The 15,864-nt window shown below is 34.5% G+C and overlaps 1 protein-coding gene across 6 annotated transcripts in view; it reads left to right on the top strand.

Annotated features, from left to right (window-relative positions):
• Positions 1-15,864, top strand: part of Fam135a (family with sequence similarity 135 member A) — a 65,594-nt gene that overhangs the window by 32,234 nt on the left and 17,496 nt on the right. For 3 of the 6 annotated variants that reach the window (XM_090338489.1, XM_090338486.1, XM_090338488.1), the window contains 5 exons: positions 3,183-3,263; positions 4,814-4,863; positions 10,231-10,386; positions 13,562-13,635; positions 15,496-15,650. In XM_090338489.1, coding sequence (XP_090194615.1) covers positions 3,183-3,263; positions 4,814-4,863; positions 10,231-10,386; positions 13,562-13,635; positions 15,496-15,650 — 516 coding nt within the window. Of the gene's footprint in view, positions 1-3,182; positions 3,264-4,813; positions 4,864-10,230; positions 10,387-13,561; positions 13,636-15,471; positions 15,651-15,864 lie in introns of those variants that run through there. The other 3 variants (XM_090338490.1, XM_090338487.1, XM_090338491.1) reach the window with 2 other exon arrangements.

Raw genomic sequence — 15,864 nt, 5'->3', positions numbered from 1 at the left:
GTTTGGTTTTAAAGCCACCAAAGCATTTGTAAAGATTTGCACCCCACTTCAATTCAGCTATGATAAAATTTTGGATGTTGCATAATATTGACCCTCACTGCCTACCTATCAGGGGCTACTCTAGTGAATTTGATTAATTTCATTATGTAACCAGTCCAGCTCATACTTTCTTCACCTGACTAGTCAGTGTAATTAACTGTTTATTTGATGCATTAATCTTAAAGTTCATAATAAACATACAACCAATAGGAACATGAGTTTTGTTTGGATTTTTTTATGGCCATGTATTCTACGTTGTGTATAGAATCCCTCCATTTAGTCCCCTCAGAATAATGTTTTTGGAAATTGTTACCTTAGATGTAAATTATTTGCAATATTGTTTTGTGTAGAAAAGAATCATTTATAGAGCTAATTTAGACTATCACTTATCCTCAGTGGCTAAATAACATTTCAGTTTTAATTTGGTAATTTTGAACTCAAAAACAATTTTTGTAAAATTACATTACAAACTTTGGTTGGGTTTACTATTACCAGGCCACAGTATTAAAGAAGGACAATATCATATTTCAGAAAAGTACCACTTATGAAGGGCAGTGAAGTAAAACTTAAAAACCACAAGTGATGATATCTTAAGAAAAAATAGTTTCATTATGGAATGCCATAGTAGAAATCAAGAAGGCCCTGTCTGCTGCATCAGCATGTACATTAGAACACATTCTGTTACTTGCTCACTTTATATCTAAGCACAGAGTATCTTACTTTCTCAGGGGAAGGTGAGTCAAAAATGTAAGAACTGCATCATTCCCTAGGCTTTTTATCAGCACCTGCTTAAGGCAGGTACTGTGCTGGATACTGGGGAAAGATTATGCCTTTATCCTTTTTTTTTTGGTCAGTCATGGGGCTTGACCTCAGGGGCTGAGATCGTCAGCTCAAGACTACCACCCTACCCCTAGAGCCACAGTGCCACTTCTGTTTTTCTAGTGGTTAATTGGAGATAAGAGTCTCATGAATATTAGTGCCCAGGCTTGTTTTGAACCACAATTCTCAGCTCTCATCCTCCTGTGTAGGTAGGATTATAGGTGTGAGCCACCATGCCTGGCTCTTTGCCTCTGTCTTTAAAGAACTTTGCCTTCTCATCCCTCTCCTCTTATATCAACAATAATAAGAAACCAAATCAGCTTGGGGGTGAGGAGTAAAAATTTATCCAGTAAAAAAAGCCTTCCTGTGGTTTTAATATATGAGATAGGATAATAAATACCTGTGTAAAGAAGATATCCATCTTCATAACATATTCAAGTAGATTTACCTGTTATAGTTGTAAGTGAAAATCGTATAACCCACATTTAACCTAGGAAAAAATATTTCCCCAAATTCAGGAAATTTCTGAGTGCCCGTGTCTCATTCCTGTAATACTAGCCTCACATGAAGCTAAGGTCTAAAGGATGGTGGTTCAGGGTCAGCTCAGGCAGCAAAGCCCATGAAACTCCATCTCTAAAATAACTAACAAGGGCCAGGAGTTTGGCCTAGTGGTAGAGTGCTTGCCTAGCATGCACGCAGACCCAGGTTTGATTCCTTGGTACCATATACATAGAAAAAAGCCAGAAATGGTGCTGTGGCTCAAGTGGCAGAATCCTAGCCTTGAGGGAAAAGCCCAAAGACAGTGCTCAGGCCCTGAGTTCAAGCCCTAGGACTGGCCAAAAATAAATAAATAAAATAACCAACAAATATCAGGGCTGGATGTGGCTCATGTGGTAAAAAGCCAGTTGAAGTAAGCAAGCTAAACCAATGTGAAGCCCTGAGATAAATACTAAGCCCTGAGATCAAAAAAAGCTGTTATATAAGAATTACTCATAAAATTTATAATGAGTAATTAAACAAAAGTGTCTCTCTTTTCAAAGTCAAAGCCTTATGTCAAGTAGTTAGAAAATTTTAGCACTTTTTTTTTTACTATTTCATCTAATATCAGCATGATTATTCTTTTATTTTTTTTTCTCAGATGAGGATGACTTTCATTTGTAAAACTTTGGACTTACACATATAATACAAACATTATAAAAATGGCCTTACATGATTTCAGAGATCAATTTCCAAATGAATACAAATCATACTACAGATTACTTAAAATATTTCATCAGAAAATAAAATTGTAGAGCAAGCCCAGGTTCCTGTTTTACATAAGCCAATTATAGAATCATAGACTTAAGATTGTTGGTGCCATAAACATAGATTTATTTAAAATATATTTGAATAAATGGATGAATAGTTGGAATAGCATAGTACACTTTTTATTACATGAAAAAGTTTCTATTTCTTAAAAAACTTTAGCCATCAAGGCATAGCTGGACAGTTTCATAAGAATTTTTTAAAAAATATGACTCATTTATAATAACTATTCTCTTATTCTATACTATTTATAATTTTTTTCTGTGTTATGAATTTTACTATATTTTTGAATGCCATCCCTAGAAGAATATTTGAAAATATTAACTTTTTAAAATAAAATGATTCATTGTTTCTTAAACATTATTATATTCTTCACAATTTACTAATGAAATCTAACGTAGTTCTTGATTAGATAATAGATTATATGTCCTATTAAAAATTAAAATTCTTGTACTATACCATCCTTTAAATTTTTTAGCTAAATTCTTTTCCCTCTTTTTAAATTAAAATCTTTAATTCATTTCTGCTTTTTGCCTTTTTCTCTTTTTGTAGATAAATGATGTACATTTTTTTTGATGATGTATAGTTAAATATTGGCTTGAGGCATTGAGCTCAACTGAAAATGAGAGTCAAGACTTCTCGAATCTAGATTTTGGCAAGCCATAACCTCTATATTTATAAAAGCAGAGAACTGCCGTTGCTGAGCTCTTAGGTTTTTGCCAGCCCTGAAAATCTAAGTCTATGAAAATAAAGCATAAGGGCTAGAGGAACACCTCTAGTGGTAGAACACTGGCCTAGCATGTGAAAAGCCCTGGGTTAAATCTCTAGTTTTATAAGATAAGGAAGGAGAAAAAGAAAAACATGAATGTACATCATTTGTAATTCTGATAAATAAGCTAATTCACTAACTGCTCTATTCGATCAATACTAAGTCTATTATTAACAAATTGGAAATTCTAGTAAATTTTGTTGTCAGAAGAGTATAGTAACCTAGTGCTGTGTGCAATCCTTACAACTAGCCAAGGCCAACATGCAGGTCCTATATGAACGCCTTCTCAGAAGAAAACAGTCAAGAACCCAGAAAGACACCTGTACAGTAGGTATGTTTACAAATAGGCTAATTAAATAATCCCTTTTAATTAGTATTAAATTTGTTTAGTGTCAGATTTCACAAATGTATTTATTAAAGTATCCTTACCACTTTTCCCCCTAAAACTTACATTGTAAAATTATTTTGGCTTATAGGTCATTTTAGGTTAATTTCCTTTTTTTTTGATAATCCTGGGGCTTGAACTCAGGGCCTGGGCACTGTCCTTGGATACTTTTTGCTCAAGGTTAGCACACTGCCACTTGAGCCACAGTGCTACATCGGGCTTTTTCTATGTATGTGGTACTGGGGAATCGAACCTAGGGCATGTTCCCAGCCCAGGTTAATTTCTTAATTGATTTGTAATAGTGAATTTTTTTCTTCAAACTGGAAATGGTCATTAAAAAGATTTCTTTAGGGGCCAGGAGTTTGGCCTAGTAGTAGAGTGCCTGCCTAGCATGCACAAAGACTCAGATTCTGTTCCTCAGTAACACATACATAGAAAAACCAGAAGTGGTGATATAGTTCAAGTGGCAGAGTGCTAGCCTTGAGGGAAAAGCCCAAGAACAGGACTCAGACCATGAGTTCAAGCCTAGGACTGGCAAAAAAAAAAAAAAAAAGATTGCTTTAGCATTTTCTGTGTTTTTTTAAGTTTCTCCAAAGACCACCATTTCAAAAATATGTGTATTGGTGGGATTGGCTGGCTGAGTAATATTGCCTTGAATTTGCTTACAGTAATTATATTTACATAGGTTTGCTGATTATGAACCATGATTTAAAACTTAAAACTTTCATTCATTGCAGAAATAAGTCTCTTTAGTATTTGGTTTTATTGTTTAAATTATTTACTTCTTTTTAGATGATATAGCATATGCCATATAAATCAGTATGTATTGAAGATGGTTTAGTTATGCTGGGTACCGGTGGATTATGCCTGTAATATAGCTATTTATTAGGCTGAGATCAAGAGGATCATTCTTCAAGGCAAACAAACTTAGAGAATAAAAGACAGTAAGATTCTATCTCTGATTAACTAGGGAAAAAGCCAGACTGGGGTATCTCAAGTGGTAGAGCACCAACAATGAATAAGAAACCTGAACAAGAGCTTGAGACACTTAAGTTTGAGCCTCAGAACTGCCAAAAATAAAAAGGTTTAGTTATAAAAATTAATTTAACTTTTTAGGAATAAATTTTATAAAAAGCAGAGAACCCAAGTATGTTAAATATGATATTGCAAAATATTAATTATAGTGAAAGCTGCTTATATGTTTTGTCTTGTTAAGGCAATTTTTCAAGTTACCTTATATAGAGTTAATATTTTAGTGTCAGTATTGACTTCTTAGGAGAACTGAAGCACACCATTAAATTATCAGAGTGTAATAATTTCACAATTGTCTTATCTCATTAATATGTATTTAATTAATGGAGAAATGTTACTTTGAACTTTTGAAAATAGCATAGCAAATTTAGATTTTGTGAGTTTTCTAAAAAGAATTTATGTATATAAGTTCAAAGCTAATTTTCAGGTCTAACTCTGAAATATTTCCTCTTTACTCCTTTCAGAGGAAATGGATGTAGAAGCTCGACTTACTGAACTATGTGAAGAAGTTAAGGTACTTGGACTTTTAAAATTCACATTTTTAAGCTATTTGAGTAATTTCTGCTTCTCATTCTAAGTATTTTGCTTAAGAAAACTTACATTTATCTGAAATTGTAAAGATAAAATGGTTGATCATGGAGGGAATAGACCACAACTAGCTGATCAAAATATATTTGACTTCAAGCCACGCATGGTGGCTCATGCTTGTAATCTTAGCTGCTCAGAAGGCTGACATGTGAGGATCACTGTGCAAATCCAGCCAGGCACTAAAGTCCATGAGACTCTTATCTCCAGTTGAACACTAGAAAACCAGAAGTGGGCTGTGACTCAAAAGTAGGGCAGTAGCCTTGAGCTGAAGAGCTCAAGGAAAGAGCCCAGGCGCAGAGTTCAAGCCCCATGACCACCACCAATACCACCACCACCACCAACAAATATATATATATATATATATATATATGTATACACATATACATATATTTTACTTCACCATAATGTTAATTTATCTATTGTAAAAGTATATTCTGCATATAAGTGAGCTAGTTATGACAATTAACTGACAGAAATGTACATTTTCTTTTAATAAAATAATTTCTGGAAACATTTGTAAAACAGCTTAAACTTGTCTGTAAAAAGCACCATTTTAATTCAACTAATCAATCTGTGTCTCAGGTTACATGTTCCTAGTTTATTCTTACAATCAAATTGAACAGATCTTTTTTCGTTACCTTCTTCCTTCTTTCCTTACCTCTCCCTTTCTTCTCTTCCTTTTACCAAGAAACCAAAAATTTTTTACTTTTTTAAGTTGAGCATTTGACTTTTGTCAGCTGCCTGAATGGAATAAATCAGAGGCATGAATGAAAAAAACGTATTTAGTTTGGTGTATTTTTTGCTGTAAATTTAGAAGACACTATATTTCTTTAAAGCAGATATTTGCCTTCTCCTTAAAAACTGTATATATGCAGAATATACAAATGATTTAAGTCCAGTGTTCTTGATATAGGTAACCAAAAGATTAGCAGTCATTTAAAAATAACATTAAGATAGGTGTAGTTCATATGAATAAAATCTAGTGTTTCACTCAGTATTTAAAAAAATAAGTATAGAATAAAATATTAAGAGTTGGATTTTAAGTAGTGTGGTAAACATTGCTCCTTATGCCAAACTACAGAAGCAATTCTAAATGGAGCAAAGATTTTTAAAAAATGGAACAAGGGAGGAAGGATGAGCAAATGCAGTCATTACAATTCAATGTACAGTCCATAAAAATTGAACTATATTACTTAAGGATAGTGATGGGAGGAAGAAAATGGGAGGAGAATGACAGAAGAGATGACATTGATCGGGATGCATGGTACTCATAACCTGACATGGAATTGTAATCGCTTTGTACAACTACTTAGTAAAATTAAAAAAAATTGGAATATATGTTACAATATTTCACCTTGTTATCTGATATATTTTATATATGCTTAATTGGTTATTTGAAATAGGATAGGGAAGGGGGGAAGTTAAGATGAGCGGTGGGAGGGAGGGAGGGAAATGGGGACCATGACATGAAAAAGGGTATCAATATTTGTAAAGTAATGTACTTTCTATTTGGTGAATATAATGTAACCCTTCTATTAATTACAATAAAAAATATATGAAGAGAAAAAAATTGGAATATAAGCAGTCCAAAATAGGAATATAAAATGACTCCTTAGGAAGCATAGTAAAAGAAAAAGTGAACTAAGATGCTGATTTGAAATTTCCTTCGAAGAAATACATTATAAAGCTGAAAGAAAGAAACAGATTGTAGAAGAACATTTGTAATGTTTAAAACAGGTAAATGATTGATGCTCAAATTGTGTAAGAAATTTCCACGTATCAGTTTCAGAATGACATTTGTGAAAAAGGCTTCCAAGTGGCAGTGTATGAATAGGAATTAATCACTACTTTAGTAAAACAGGAAAATGCAGATTTACATAAAGGATTATTGAATGGGAATTGGTTGGCTGTTTTGTTTGTTTGTTTGTTTTGTTTTGCCAGTCCTGGGCTTGAGCTCAGGGCTTGAGCACTGTCCTTGGACTTTCTCAAGGCTAGCACTCTACCACTTGAGCCTCAGCACCACTTCTGGCTTTTTGCTATGTATGTGGGGTACTAAGGAATCGAACCTGGGTCTTCGTGCATGGTAGGCAAGCACTCTACCACTAGGCCAAACTCCCGGCCCTGGTTGGCTGTTTTTTTGTCTATGGTATTTGAAAATTTCTCTTGCAGGACAGAGGGAAATCAAGTATCCATGCAGTGGAGGTGACAGAAGTTACTACATTGTTATTTAGGTCAATTCATCAATCTGGTTTAAAATCATTTATTAAATGCTCACTTTTATCTCACATAAATATTTTTTCATATATTTTTATTGTAATTACTAGAAGGGTTACATTATATTCAGCAGATAGAAGGCGCATTACTTCACTAATATTGATACCCTTGCTCATGTCTTGGTCCCCATTTCCCTCCCCTTACCCCCGCTTCTCATCTTGTTTTCTCCCCTTCCCTATCCGATTTCAAATAACCACATAAACATATTAGATAACAAGGTAAAATACTGTAGCAATATGAGATAACCAAGGGATAGCGAAAAAGATGAGAGCTAACATAGTACCTTAAGGACAACAATCACTCATTATATGGCTTTTGTTTCTATATCCTGGAGGTCCTTTCATTTAGTGTCACACTATATAGCCTTATGTATCTAGGTTTTGCTCTATTGTAAATCTTTGCTAGGAGAGCCTAAGGTTTCTACTGCTAATGACAAATGAGGGAAACCATTGAGCCTATGTTCTTTTGAATCTGGCTTACTTCACTTAATATTTTTTCGAAGTCTTTCCATTTCTTTACAAATGGGGCGATGTCGTTTTTTCTGACAGCAGCATAGAATTCCATTGTCTCACATAAATTTTAATTTAATAGTATTTTAATATACTAGTATTCATACATGCACAAAAATGAGTATAAAGGATGGCATTATTATAACTTCTATAGCAAAAGAAGTTGGTGTTCACTCCACATTGATTTAAATTACTTAACCCAGGTTGTTTGACATGATGTGGACTGAGCCTGTGGCTTCCTATATGCTAGTCAAACTACCATTGAACGACATCCAAGATCCTTAGATATTTATTGATCTTTGATGTCAAGTGCTACTTTTATTCTGAAAGCTCTTTAAAATATTAATTGAAAAAATAATGCAGAAGGTGTTATTTTTATATTATAAAAGAAATCTAAAAAGCCATTTATTTGTTCATGCTTATGTGAATATATGAAATATTTTAAAGAATAAGAATATATTTCCCTAGTATCTGACATACAACAGAAAAATACAAGGTAGAATGTGAAATAGAATTTTGCTCTTCATGTGTATTTAATTTTCTTAGGTAATCCATATGCATCTTTTGCTTAAAAAGTTTTAACAGGGCTCGGTGACTCACACCTATAATCCCAGCTATTCAGGAGGCTGTGTTCAAAGCCATCCTGGGCACTTAAGTCCATGAGTCTCATCTCCAATTAACTACTAGAAAACTGGAAGTGGTGCTGCGGCACCAGGGGTAGGGTAGTAGCCTTGAGCTGAAAAGCTCAGGGACAATGCCCAGGCCCAGGGATAGAGCAGTAGCCTTGAGCTAAAGAGATCAGGGACAGTGCCCAGGCCCAAAGTTCAATCCCCACAACTGACCACAAAAAAAAAAGTTTTAGGTATACATTTAAATTTCAGTATCTGAATGGTCATAAAATTTCCCATCAGCATCTTGGGTAAATTTTTGACAGCTAATATATCTAAAGAGCTATTAAACATCGATTTGAAAAGTATACTCACCATTCTTGTTTTGATTTTGTACCTTTATCAGGGCTTGAATTCAAGGTCTAGGTGCTGTCCATGAGCTTTTTTTTTTATTTAAAATTACCATTCTACCAGTTGAGCCACAGCTCCAATTCCAGCTTTTTTTTTTTGCTAGTTGCTTAAAGTGTTTCACAGACTTTCCTGTCCAGGCTGATTTCAAAATGCTATACTCAGATCTCGATATCCTGAGTGGCTAGGACATACACCAGAACCTGTCTCTAGCACTTATTTTTTTTGGCCAGCCCTGAGGCCAGGAGTGTGGCCTAGTAGTAGAGTGCTTGCCTAGGATGCATGAAGCCCTGAGTTTGATTCCTTGGTACCACATACACAGAAAAATCCAGAAGTGGTGCTGTGGCTCAAGTGGTAGAGCCCTAGCCTACCACTTGAGAAAGCTCAAGGACAGTGCCTAGGCACTGAGTTCAAGCTCCAGGAGTGGCAATATATACAAACATAAGTAACCCCTCATAATAATTTGGATAATTTAACCCCTCATAATAGTGTTACAAATGGCTTTCTTTACCAGCTTTTCTTATCTATGAGATTCTCAAATTAATCTTTGTAAAATGTATGCCCTTTAGAAAGAAAAAGAAGTGCTTGATTACTTTGTAAAAGGATTGTCCACTATTGATGTGAACCTGATAACATAGAAATGAGGGGAAGAAAGCATTTCCAAAAGTTTTTCCTTTCTGAGGAGGAGTTTAAGATGTCTGAAATACTTCACTTACTTTATTGGAGAGGAAAATTTTACCAATATCTTGGCATGTTTTAACAATTGATAATCTTCTAGAGAATTATAGTGCATTATATCTATAATATTAGCCTATCATGAGGCAGAAATCTGATGAATCATAGTTAAAATTAGGCTGGGGAAAAAGTTCACAAGACCAATAAAAATCTTAGCAAGGTGGTAAACATCTATCAGCCTAGCTTATTCAGGAACTAAATAAGATCAAGGTCCAGGCCAGCCTAAGCATAAATGTAAAAGCCTATTCAAATAAAATAACAAAAATAGCCAGGCCTGGTGGCTCTTGCCTGTAATCCTAGCTACTCAGGAGACTGAGATCAGAGGATCGTAGTTCAGAGCCAGCCTGGGCACTAAAGTCCACGAGACTCATCTCCAATCAACCACTAGAAAACAGGAAGTGGGGCTGTGGCTCAAGGGTAGAGCAGTAGCCTTGAGCTAAAGAGCTCAGGGACAGTGCGCCCAGGCCCAGGCCCAGAGTTCAAGCCCCTTGACCAACTATATATATGAGATCTGGGGTGTGACTCAAGTGGTAAAGCACTTTCCTAGCATGCTCAAGGCCTTGAGTTCAAACTCCAGCACTACCCAATAAATAAGTAAAATTTGGAAAATTGTCATTGTTAAATAGAAAATCATGTATATATACATGTATTTGTCTTTTGAATAGTTGACTTGTCTTTAAGTTAATATTCTCAGTAAGGTATTTGATATGTTGCAGAAAGTCTTGGAAAGCACTGAAGTTCTTTTTCTTGTCATTTCAGAAACTAGAAAATCCTGATGAACTTGCAGAACTTATAAATATGAATCTTGCACAACTGTGCTCACTTCTGATGGCTTTATGGGGACAATTTCTAGAAGTTATAACACTACATGAAGAGCTAAGAATATTATTAGCACAAGAACATCATACCTTGAGGGTAAGCTACAGAAATGCATTTTAATAAGTATTATTTATCCTTAAATTTTTCTTAGAAATAGTAAACTTGATTTTTCTTTACTATGTTGGTTAATTAGAATAAATACATATCATTATTCCTGTTTGAATTCTGAAGTTAAGATAGCTCTAGATAGTGCATCTTAGTCACAATCCTCGTTAGTGAAACATGCCACTTATAAAGGTGCATAATATATGAAAGTCAGTGATACAGGATAACCCCTAGAGCTCACAATAGGAATTGTAGTCCCAATATAAACATCTTAGAAAAGATAGCCTGTAAGAGAAGATCAATGCTGGGTGAATTTGGTTAAAGTACATTATTTTCACATATGGAAATAACCCAACAAAACCCCTTTGTATTATTAAGGTAATTAAAAGTGATGGAGAAATGCAATAGAATGGTGAGAATTGTTTGTTCTGTCTCTTACTTGTGTGTCTTAGAGTGAACATGTTTTCACTGTAGTTTTATATCTCCCTGATAATTTTACTAATTTTTATTTCTAGTGCTTCCAAAGATATTCTTTGAAGTATTGTAATGAATTTATTGTTAATTATAACATGTCTGGGATATTGGGTTTTTGTTTTTGCTATTGTTTTTTGTTTTGCGGTACTAGGGCTTGAACTCAGGGTTTTGCACATCTAGACAGTTGCTCTACCTTTTTGTACCCTCAGCCTAACATTTTGTAGAAAAAGGACTTTTCTTAGAGAAGGGAGCCTTCACAAAATAATATATGGGTTGTTTCCATGTTTTAAAGTGGTACTATTGAACTTTATCTGAAACTATTTGCTTACATACTTTGTTCATTTATTTGGGTTATCCACCTAGGAATATAATTACTAGGTCATTTAACTGCTTAATTGCTTAATTTTGTGAGGAACCTCAAAATTATTTTCCGTAGCTTGGGTGCCATTTTGTTTTCCCAAAACAATGGAAAAAGGTATTCTAGTTTCTCCACATCCTGGTCAAAACTTGTTATTTTCTTCATTTTTTAAATGGTCAACCTAACAAGTGAGAGTTTGTATTAAATTATGGTTTTTGGTTTGCATTTCCACCAATAATTAATGACTTTGAATATCCTCTAAGTGCTTAGTGGACATTTGTATCTCTTCTTTGGAGAAGTTTATGTAATACATTCAAGTCCTTCTATAAATATATTGAAGTTTTCTCACATTAATTCTATTCTTCATTTTTTAGTCATTGAGTTTTAGAACTTCTTTATATATTCTGAAAATTAAGCTCTTATTATTTGTATGACTTACACATAATTTTCCTTCTGTAGATTGTTTTAACTGTTTAACTTATTAACTTACTTATTTTATGTGATGGTAATGGGGCTTAAACTCAGGACCTGGTTTCTGTTCCTTGGCTTTTTGGTCCAATTTGTGCTCTACCACTTAAGGCACAGCTTCACTTCTGGCTTTTTAATGGTTAATTGCGGATAACATTCTTACAGTCTTTCCTGCCTTGAGCTGGCTCAAACCACTATCTTCAGATCTCAGCCTCTTGAGTAGCTAGAAACTCAGGCATTAGTTATTGGGGTCTGCCTTTCTTATCACTTTCTTGATAGTGTCCTGTCATGCATAGAATAGCAGGCAAGCACTGAAATGTATACCCCCCTCCCTCCCAAAAAAGGATCCAGTAAAGGTACAAATGCATTCAGCAGTTCTTTTTTTATTTGTTATTTTTTGCCAGTCATGGGACTTGAACTCAGGGCCTGGGTACTGTCCTTTCTTAAGGCTAGTGTTCTACCATTTGAGCCACAGGAATCAAACCTAGGGTTTTGTGCATGCTAGGCAAGCACTCTAACATAGGCTACCCTCCTGGCCCTCAGCAGTTATTTTTATGATTAAATTTGTAAAGGGTATAACTTAGCCTTTATTTATTATTGTGCTTAAAACTACTACTTATGTAATTTGCCTTGCAATGGGAGAAAGAAAATAATCTTTTAAACCTGAATTTACTTTGTATATTTTTTACTGTACATTCTCATACCTGATATATATATATATTAGACTTTATATATTTTTTTCTTTTTCTTTTTTTTTGCCAGTCCTGGGCTTGAACTTAGGGCCTGAGCACTCTCCTTGGGTTTTCTCAAGGCTAGAAACCTACCACTTGAGCCACAGCACCATTTCTGGCTTTTTCTATGTATGTGGTACCAAGGAATCAAACCCAGGTATTCATACATGCTAAGCAAGCACTCTACCACTAGGCCAAACTCCTGGCCCATATATATTGGTACTCAGATTTAGGACATAAACTGTATTTATTAAATCTAAAAGTCTACAGAAGTCTAAATGCCACTGATACCATTTTGATAACCCACCACTATGTAGGAACTTTATATTAGTTTTGAAAATGACCTTGAACCATTTCCTCACTCCATAATTAGTCACTATACTGATTTCTAACTTACTCTTATCTATTTTTAAAACCTAAATAAGAATTTTTATTTTTTTACTTTTTGGCTTTTTGTTTGTTTTGTTTTGTCAGCAGTGGAGCGTGAACTCTGGGCCTGGGTGCTGTCCCTGAGCTCTTCAGCTCAAGGCTCTACTGCTCTACCACATGAGCTCCAGCACCACATCCTGTTTTCTGGTTGTTAACTGGAGATAAGAGTCTCACAGACTTTAGTACGCTTTCTGGCTTTGAACTAGAATCCTCAAATCTCAGCCTCCAGAGTAGCTAGGATTACAGGCATAAGCTGTTAGCACCCGGCACTCTGTTTTTTTGAAGTTAATTCAAGCTCTTTTATATATCAATCATTTGTTTTTATTTCTAACTTGTATTCTATTGTATATTATTTCAGAATTTATTTGTCCCTTAATGATTTGTTTTTCCTTATTTGTTTATCCTGAGTGAAGATGCTATGAATATTCTTTTGTAAATATTTTTTTGTCACTGGATGCTTGTAATCATAGCTACTTAAGAGGCTAAGATGTTAAGATTATGGTTCGAAGCCAGCCCAACAGGAAAGTTTGTGAGTCTCCTACCTCCATTTAACCACCCAGAAGCCAAGTGGTAATCCTTCCAAGATCCAAGCCACAGACCTGGGGGGTGGGGGGAAGGGTCTCATCTATCTCCTCCCTACTATTATAAGCCAGATTGATGGTGTTGTTGTTGAGTGTTATTAATATGCCATTTTGGGAATTTTTAGGTTCGCAGATTTTCTGAGGCTTTCTTTTGCTTTGAACATCCTAGAGAAGCTGCGATTGCATTCCAGGAACTTCAGTGAGTAGCATAAACCCAAAATTAAGATGACTTACTTCTTTTTGCATAAGTTGTACACTAAAATTTATTAGAGACTGAATGTATAGTATTTAAAAATAAAAGAAATTTAGAAACCTGTTCATTAATTATTTGGATTTAATCTTATGAATTACTTCATGAAAGCCCCATCCTTTACATAAATAACCCAATGTATTTTTCCCTGTCTCCTTTTTATCAGATTTACTATAACCTCAACTGTCTCATTCAATCCGTTTCCCAGCTTTCCGTTTAGCCATTTTGTTCTGTCTTTATTTTCACAGGCCATAATCTCTTACATGCATCGTTTTTATTACAGATTTCCGTAGATAGCCTGACTGACATTTCCTTCTGTTATGTGACTGATTTACAGTTACAATGTCCAGGAAAAATGCCCTTTTATCTTTCATCCTTAGTATCTGATTTTCTTTGACTTTAAGGAATATTTTGAGGACATTATACTAAATAAAAGAAGGTAGACATAAAAGAATGAATGCTGTATGATTTTGTATATAAGAAGATATGGAACAAGCAAAACTAAGGTGAAAAAAATCAAAACAGTAGTCTTTTTCCAAGTGACTTGTATTAGGAAATTGAGAAAGACAAGATAATAGGAAACTTTTGAGTGAATGGAAATGTTTTGTGTATTTGTTTGTCAGAATTATATAGCTAAGAGTTATATATTTCAGTTCTAACAAACCATATCTCTTGAAAGTACCATAAACAGTGACATAGTATGTGAATAGATAGTAAATATTAAGATACATATAAATGAGAAGGGTAAATTTAGTTCATTAGACTGAGTGATGGGTCCATGAAATTTTGTATTCTATTTTGTTTATTTTTGTTTGTTTTAAATTTCCCATAATCTTTTTTTTTCATTTTATTTTTTATTATTGAGGTAATGTATAGAGGGGTTACAATTACATTCACCCGATAGTAGGTACATTACTTTTCACACATTGATACCCTGTCTTATGTTTTTGTCCCCATTTTCCTCTCCCCACTCCCTCCCAATCATCTTGTGTTTCCCCCTTCCCTTTCCTATTTCAAATAAACATATATACAGTATACCAGGTAACAAAGTCAGATATAGTTACAATAGGAGATTAACCAAAGGGCAACAAAGGAGAAAAGAAATAACATAGTCCATTAAGAACAACAATCACTTAAGATCTTTATCTCTTGTTAGAAAGTCATATACCTTTTGTAGGGAAAGCACTTTTGGAGATCACATTTTCCTAATATTCGCAACAAATAATCAGTAGGCATCAAGCATCTGGTACTGTTCTATGTACTATTCACAGCAAATTGTGAAGCTTAGTCAATAATCATAGATACCTTGAAATAACAAATGAAATCATAGAAAAATACAGTAGAAATAATTTGGTAATAATTGGTAAATGAGATTATTGTCAACAAACAATAATTTTCATTTAACCCGGTCTTATCACTGTCCAAGAAGCTGTTTCCTAAGGGTGTGTGTGTGTGTGTGTGTGTGTGTGTGTGTGTGTGTGTGTATTTTATTTTTTTTTGCAGTCCCAGGGCTTGAACTCAGTTCCTAAGCATTGTCCTTGGGCATTCTTAAGCCTAGAGCTCAACCACTTGAGCCACCATACCACTTTGGCCTTTTCTATGTGTGTGTTACCCAGGAATCAAACCCAACCCAGTTCTTTGTGTATGCTAGACAAGCACTCTACCACTAGGCTACACTCCCGGCCATTGGGGTTATATTTTAAGGAAATGAATAGGAATGGTGTGGGAAAAGAACAGGGTAGATTGTAAAGTGGAGTTGGGTATACTTTTTTTTTTTTATTACAGTCTGACTTAAGAAATATCTTTCAGTGCTCAGAGTCATCTACAGATGTGCACCGCTATCAAAACCACTTCCTTCTGCAGTTCTCTTCCACCCCTGCCCATTGAATGTAGTGAATTAGATGGAGATCTCAATTCATTACCTATAATCTTTGAAGATAGGTATTTAGATTCAGTTCTTGAAGGTAAGTATAACCTAACTAAAATATATAAGCCACATATATAATTTTCAGTATATTCTTTCAAATATACATAAAGCCATTCCCTACAATGAAACTATTTTTTCCCTCCAGATTTATATATTTTTGAGGATAGTAGAAAGTTATAGTTAGACAAACTAGTTTTAATCATATGAGTTCTCATACTTGTTGTAAACATGAATCTTTCTTTCTTTGGATA

Source organism: Megascapheus bottae, chromosome 8 (assembly GCF_031878675.1).
Source record: "Megascapheus bottae isolate mThoBot1 chromosome 8, mThoBot2.hap1, whole genome shotgun sequence".
In the NCBI taxonomy this organism is placed as follows: Eukaryota; Metazoa; Chordata; class Mammalia; order Rodentia; family Geomyidae; genus Megascapheus; species Megascapheus bottae.
Note: the sequence above shows the minus strand (reverse complement) of the source record. Positions and strands in the feature narration are given on the sequence as shown.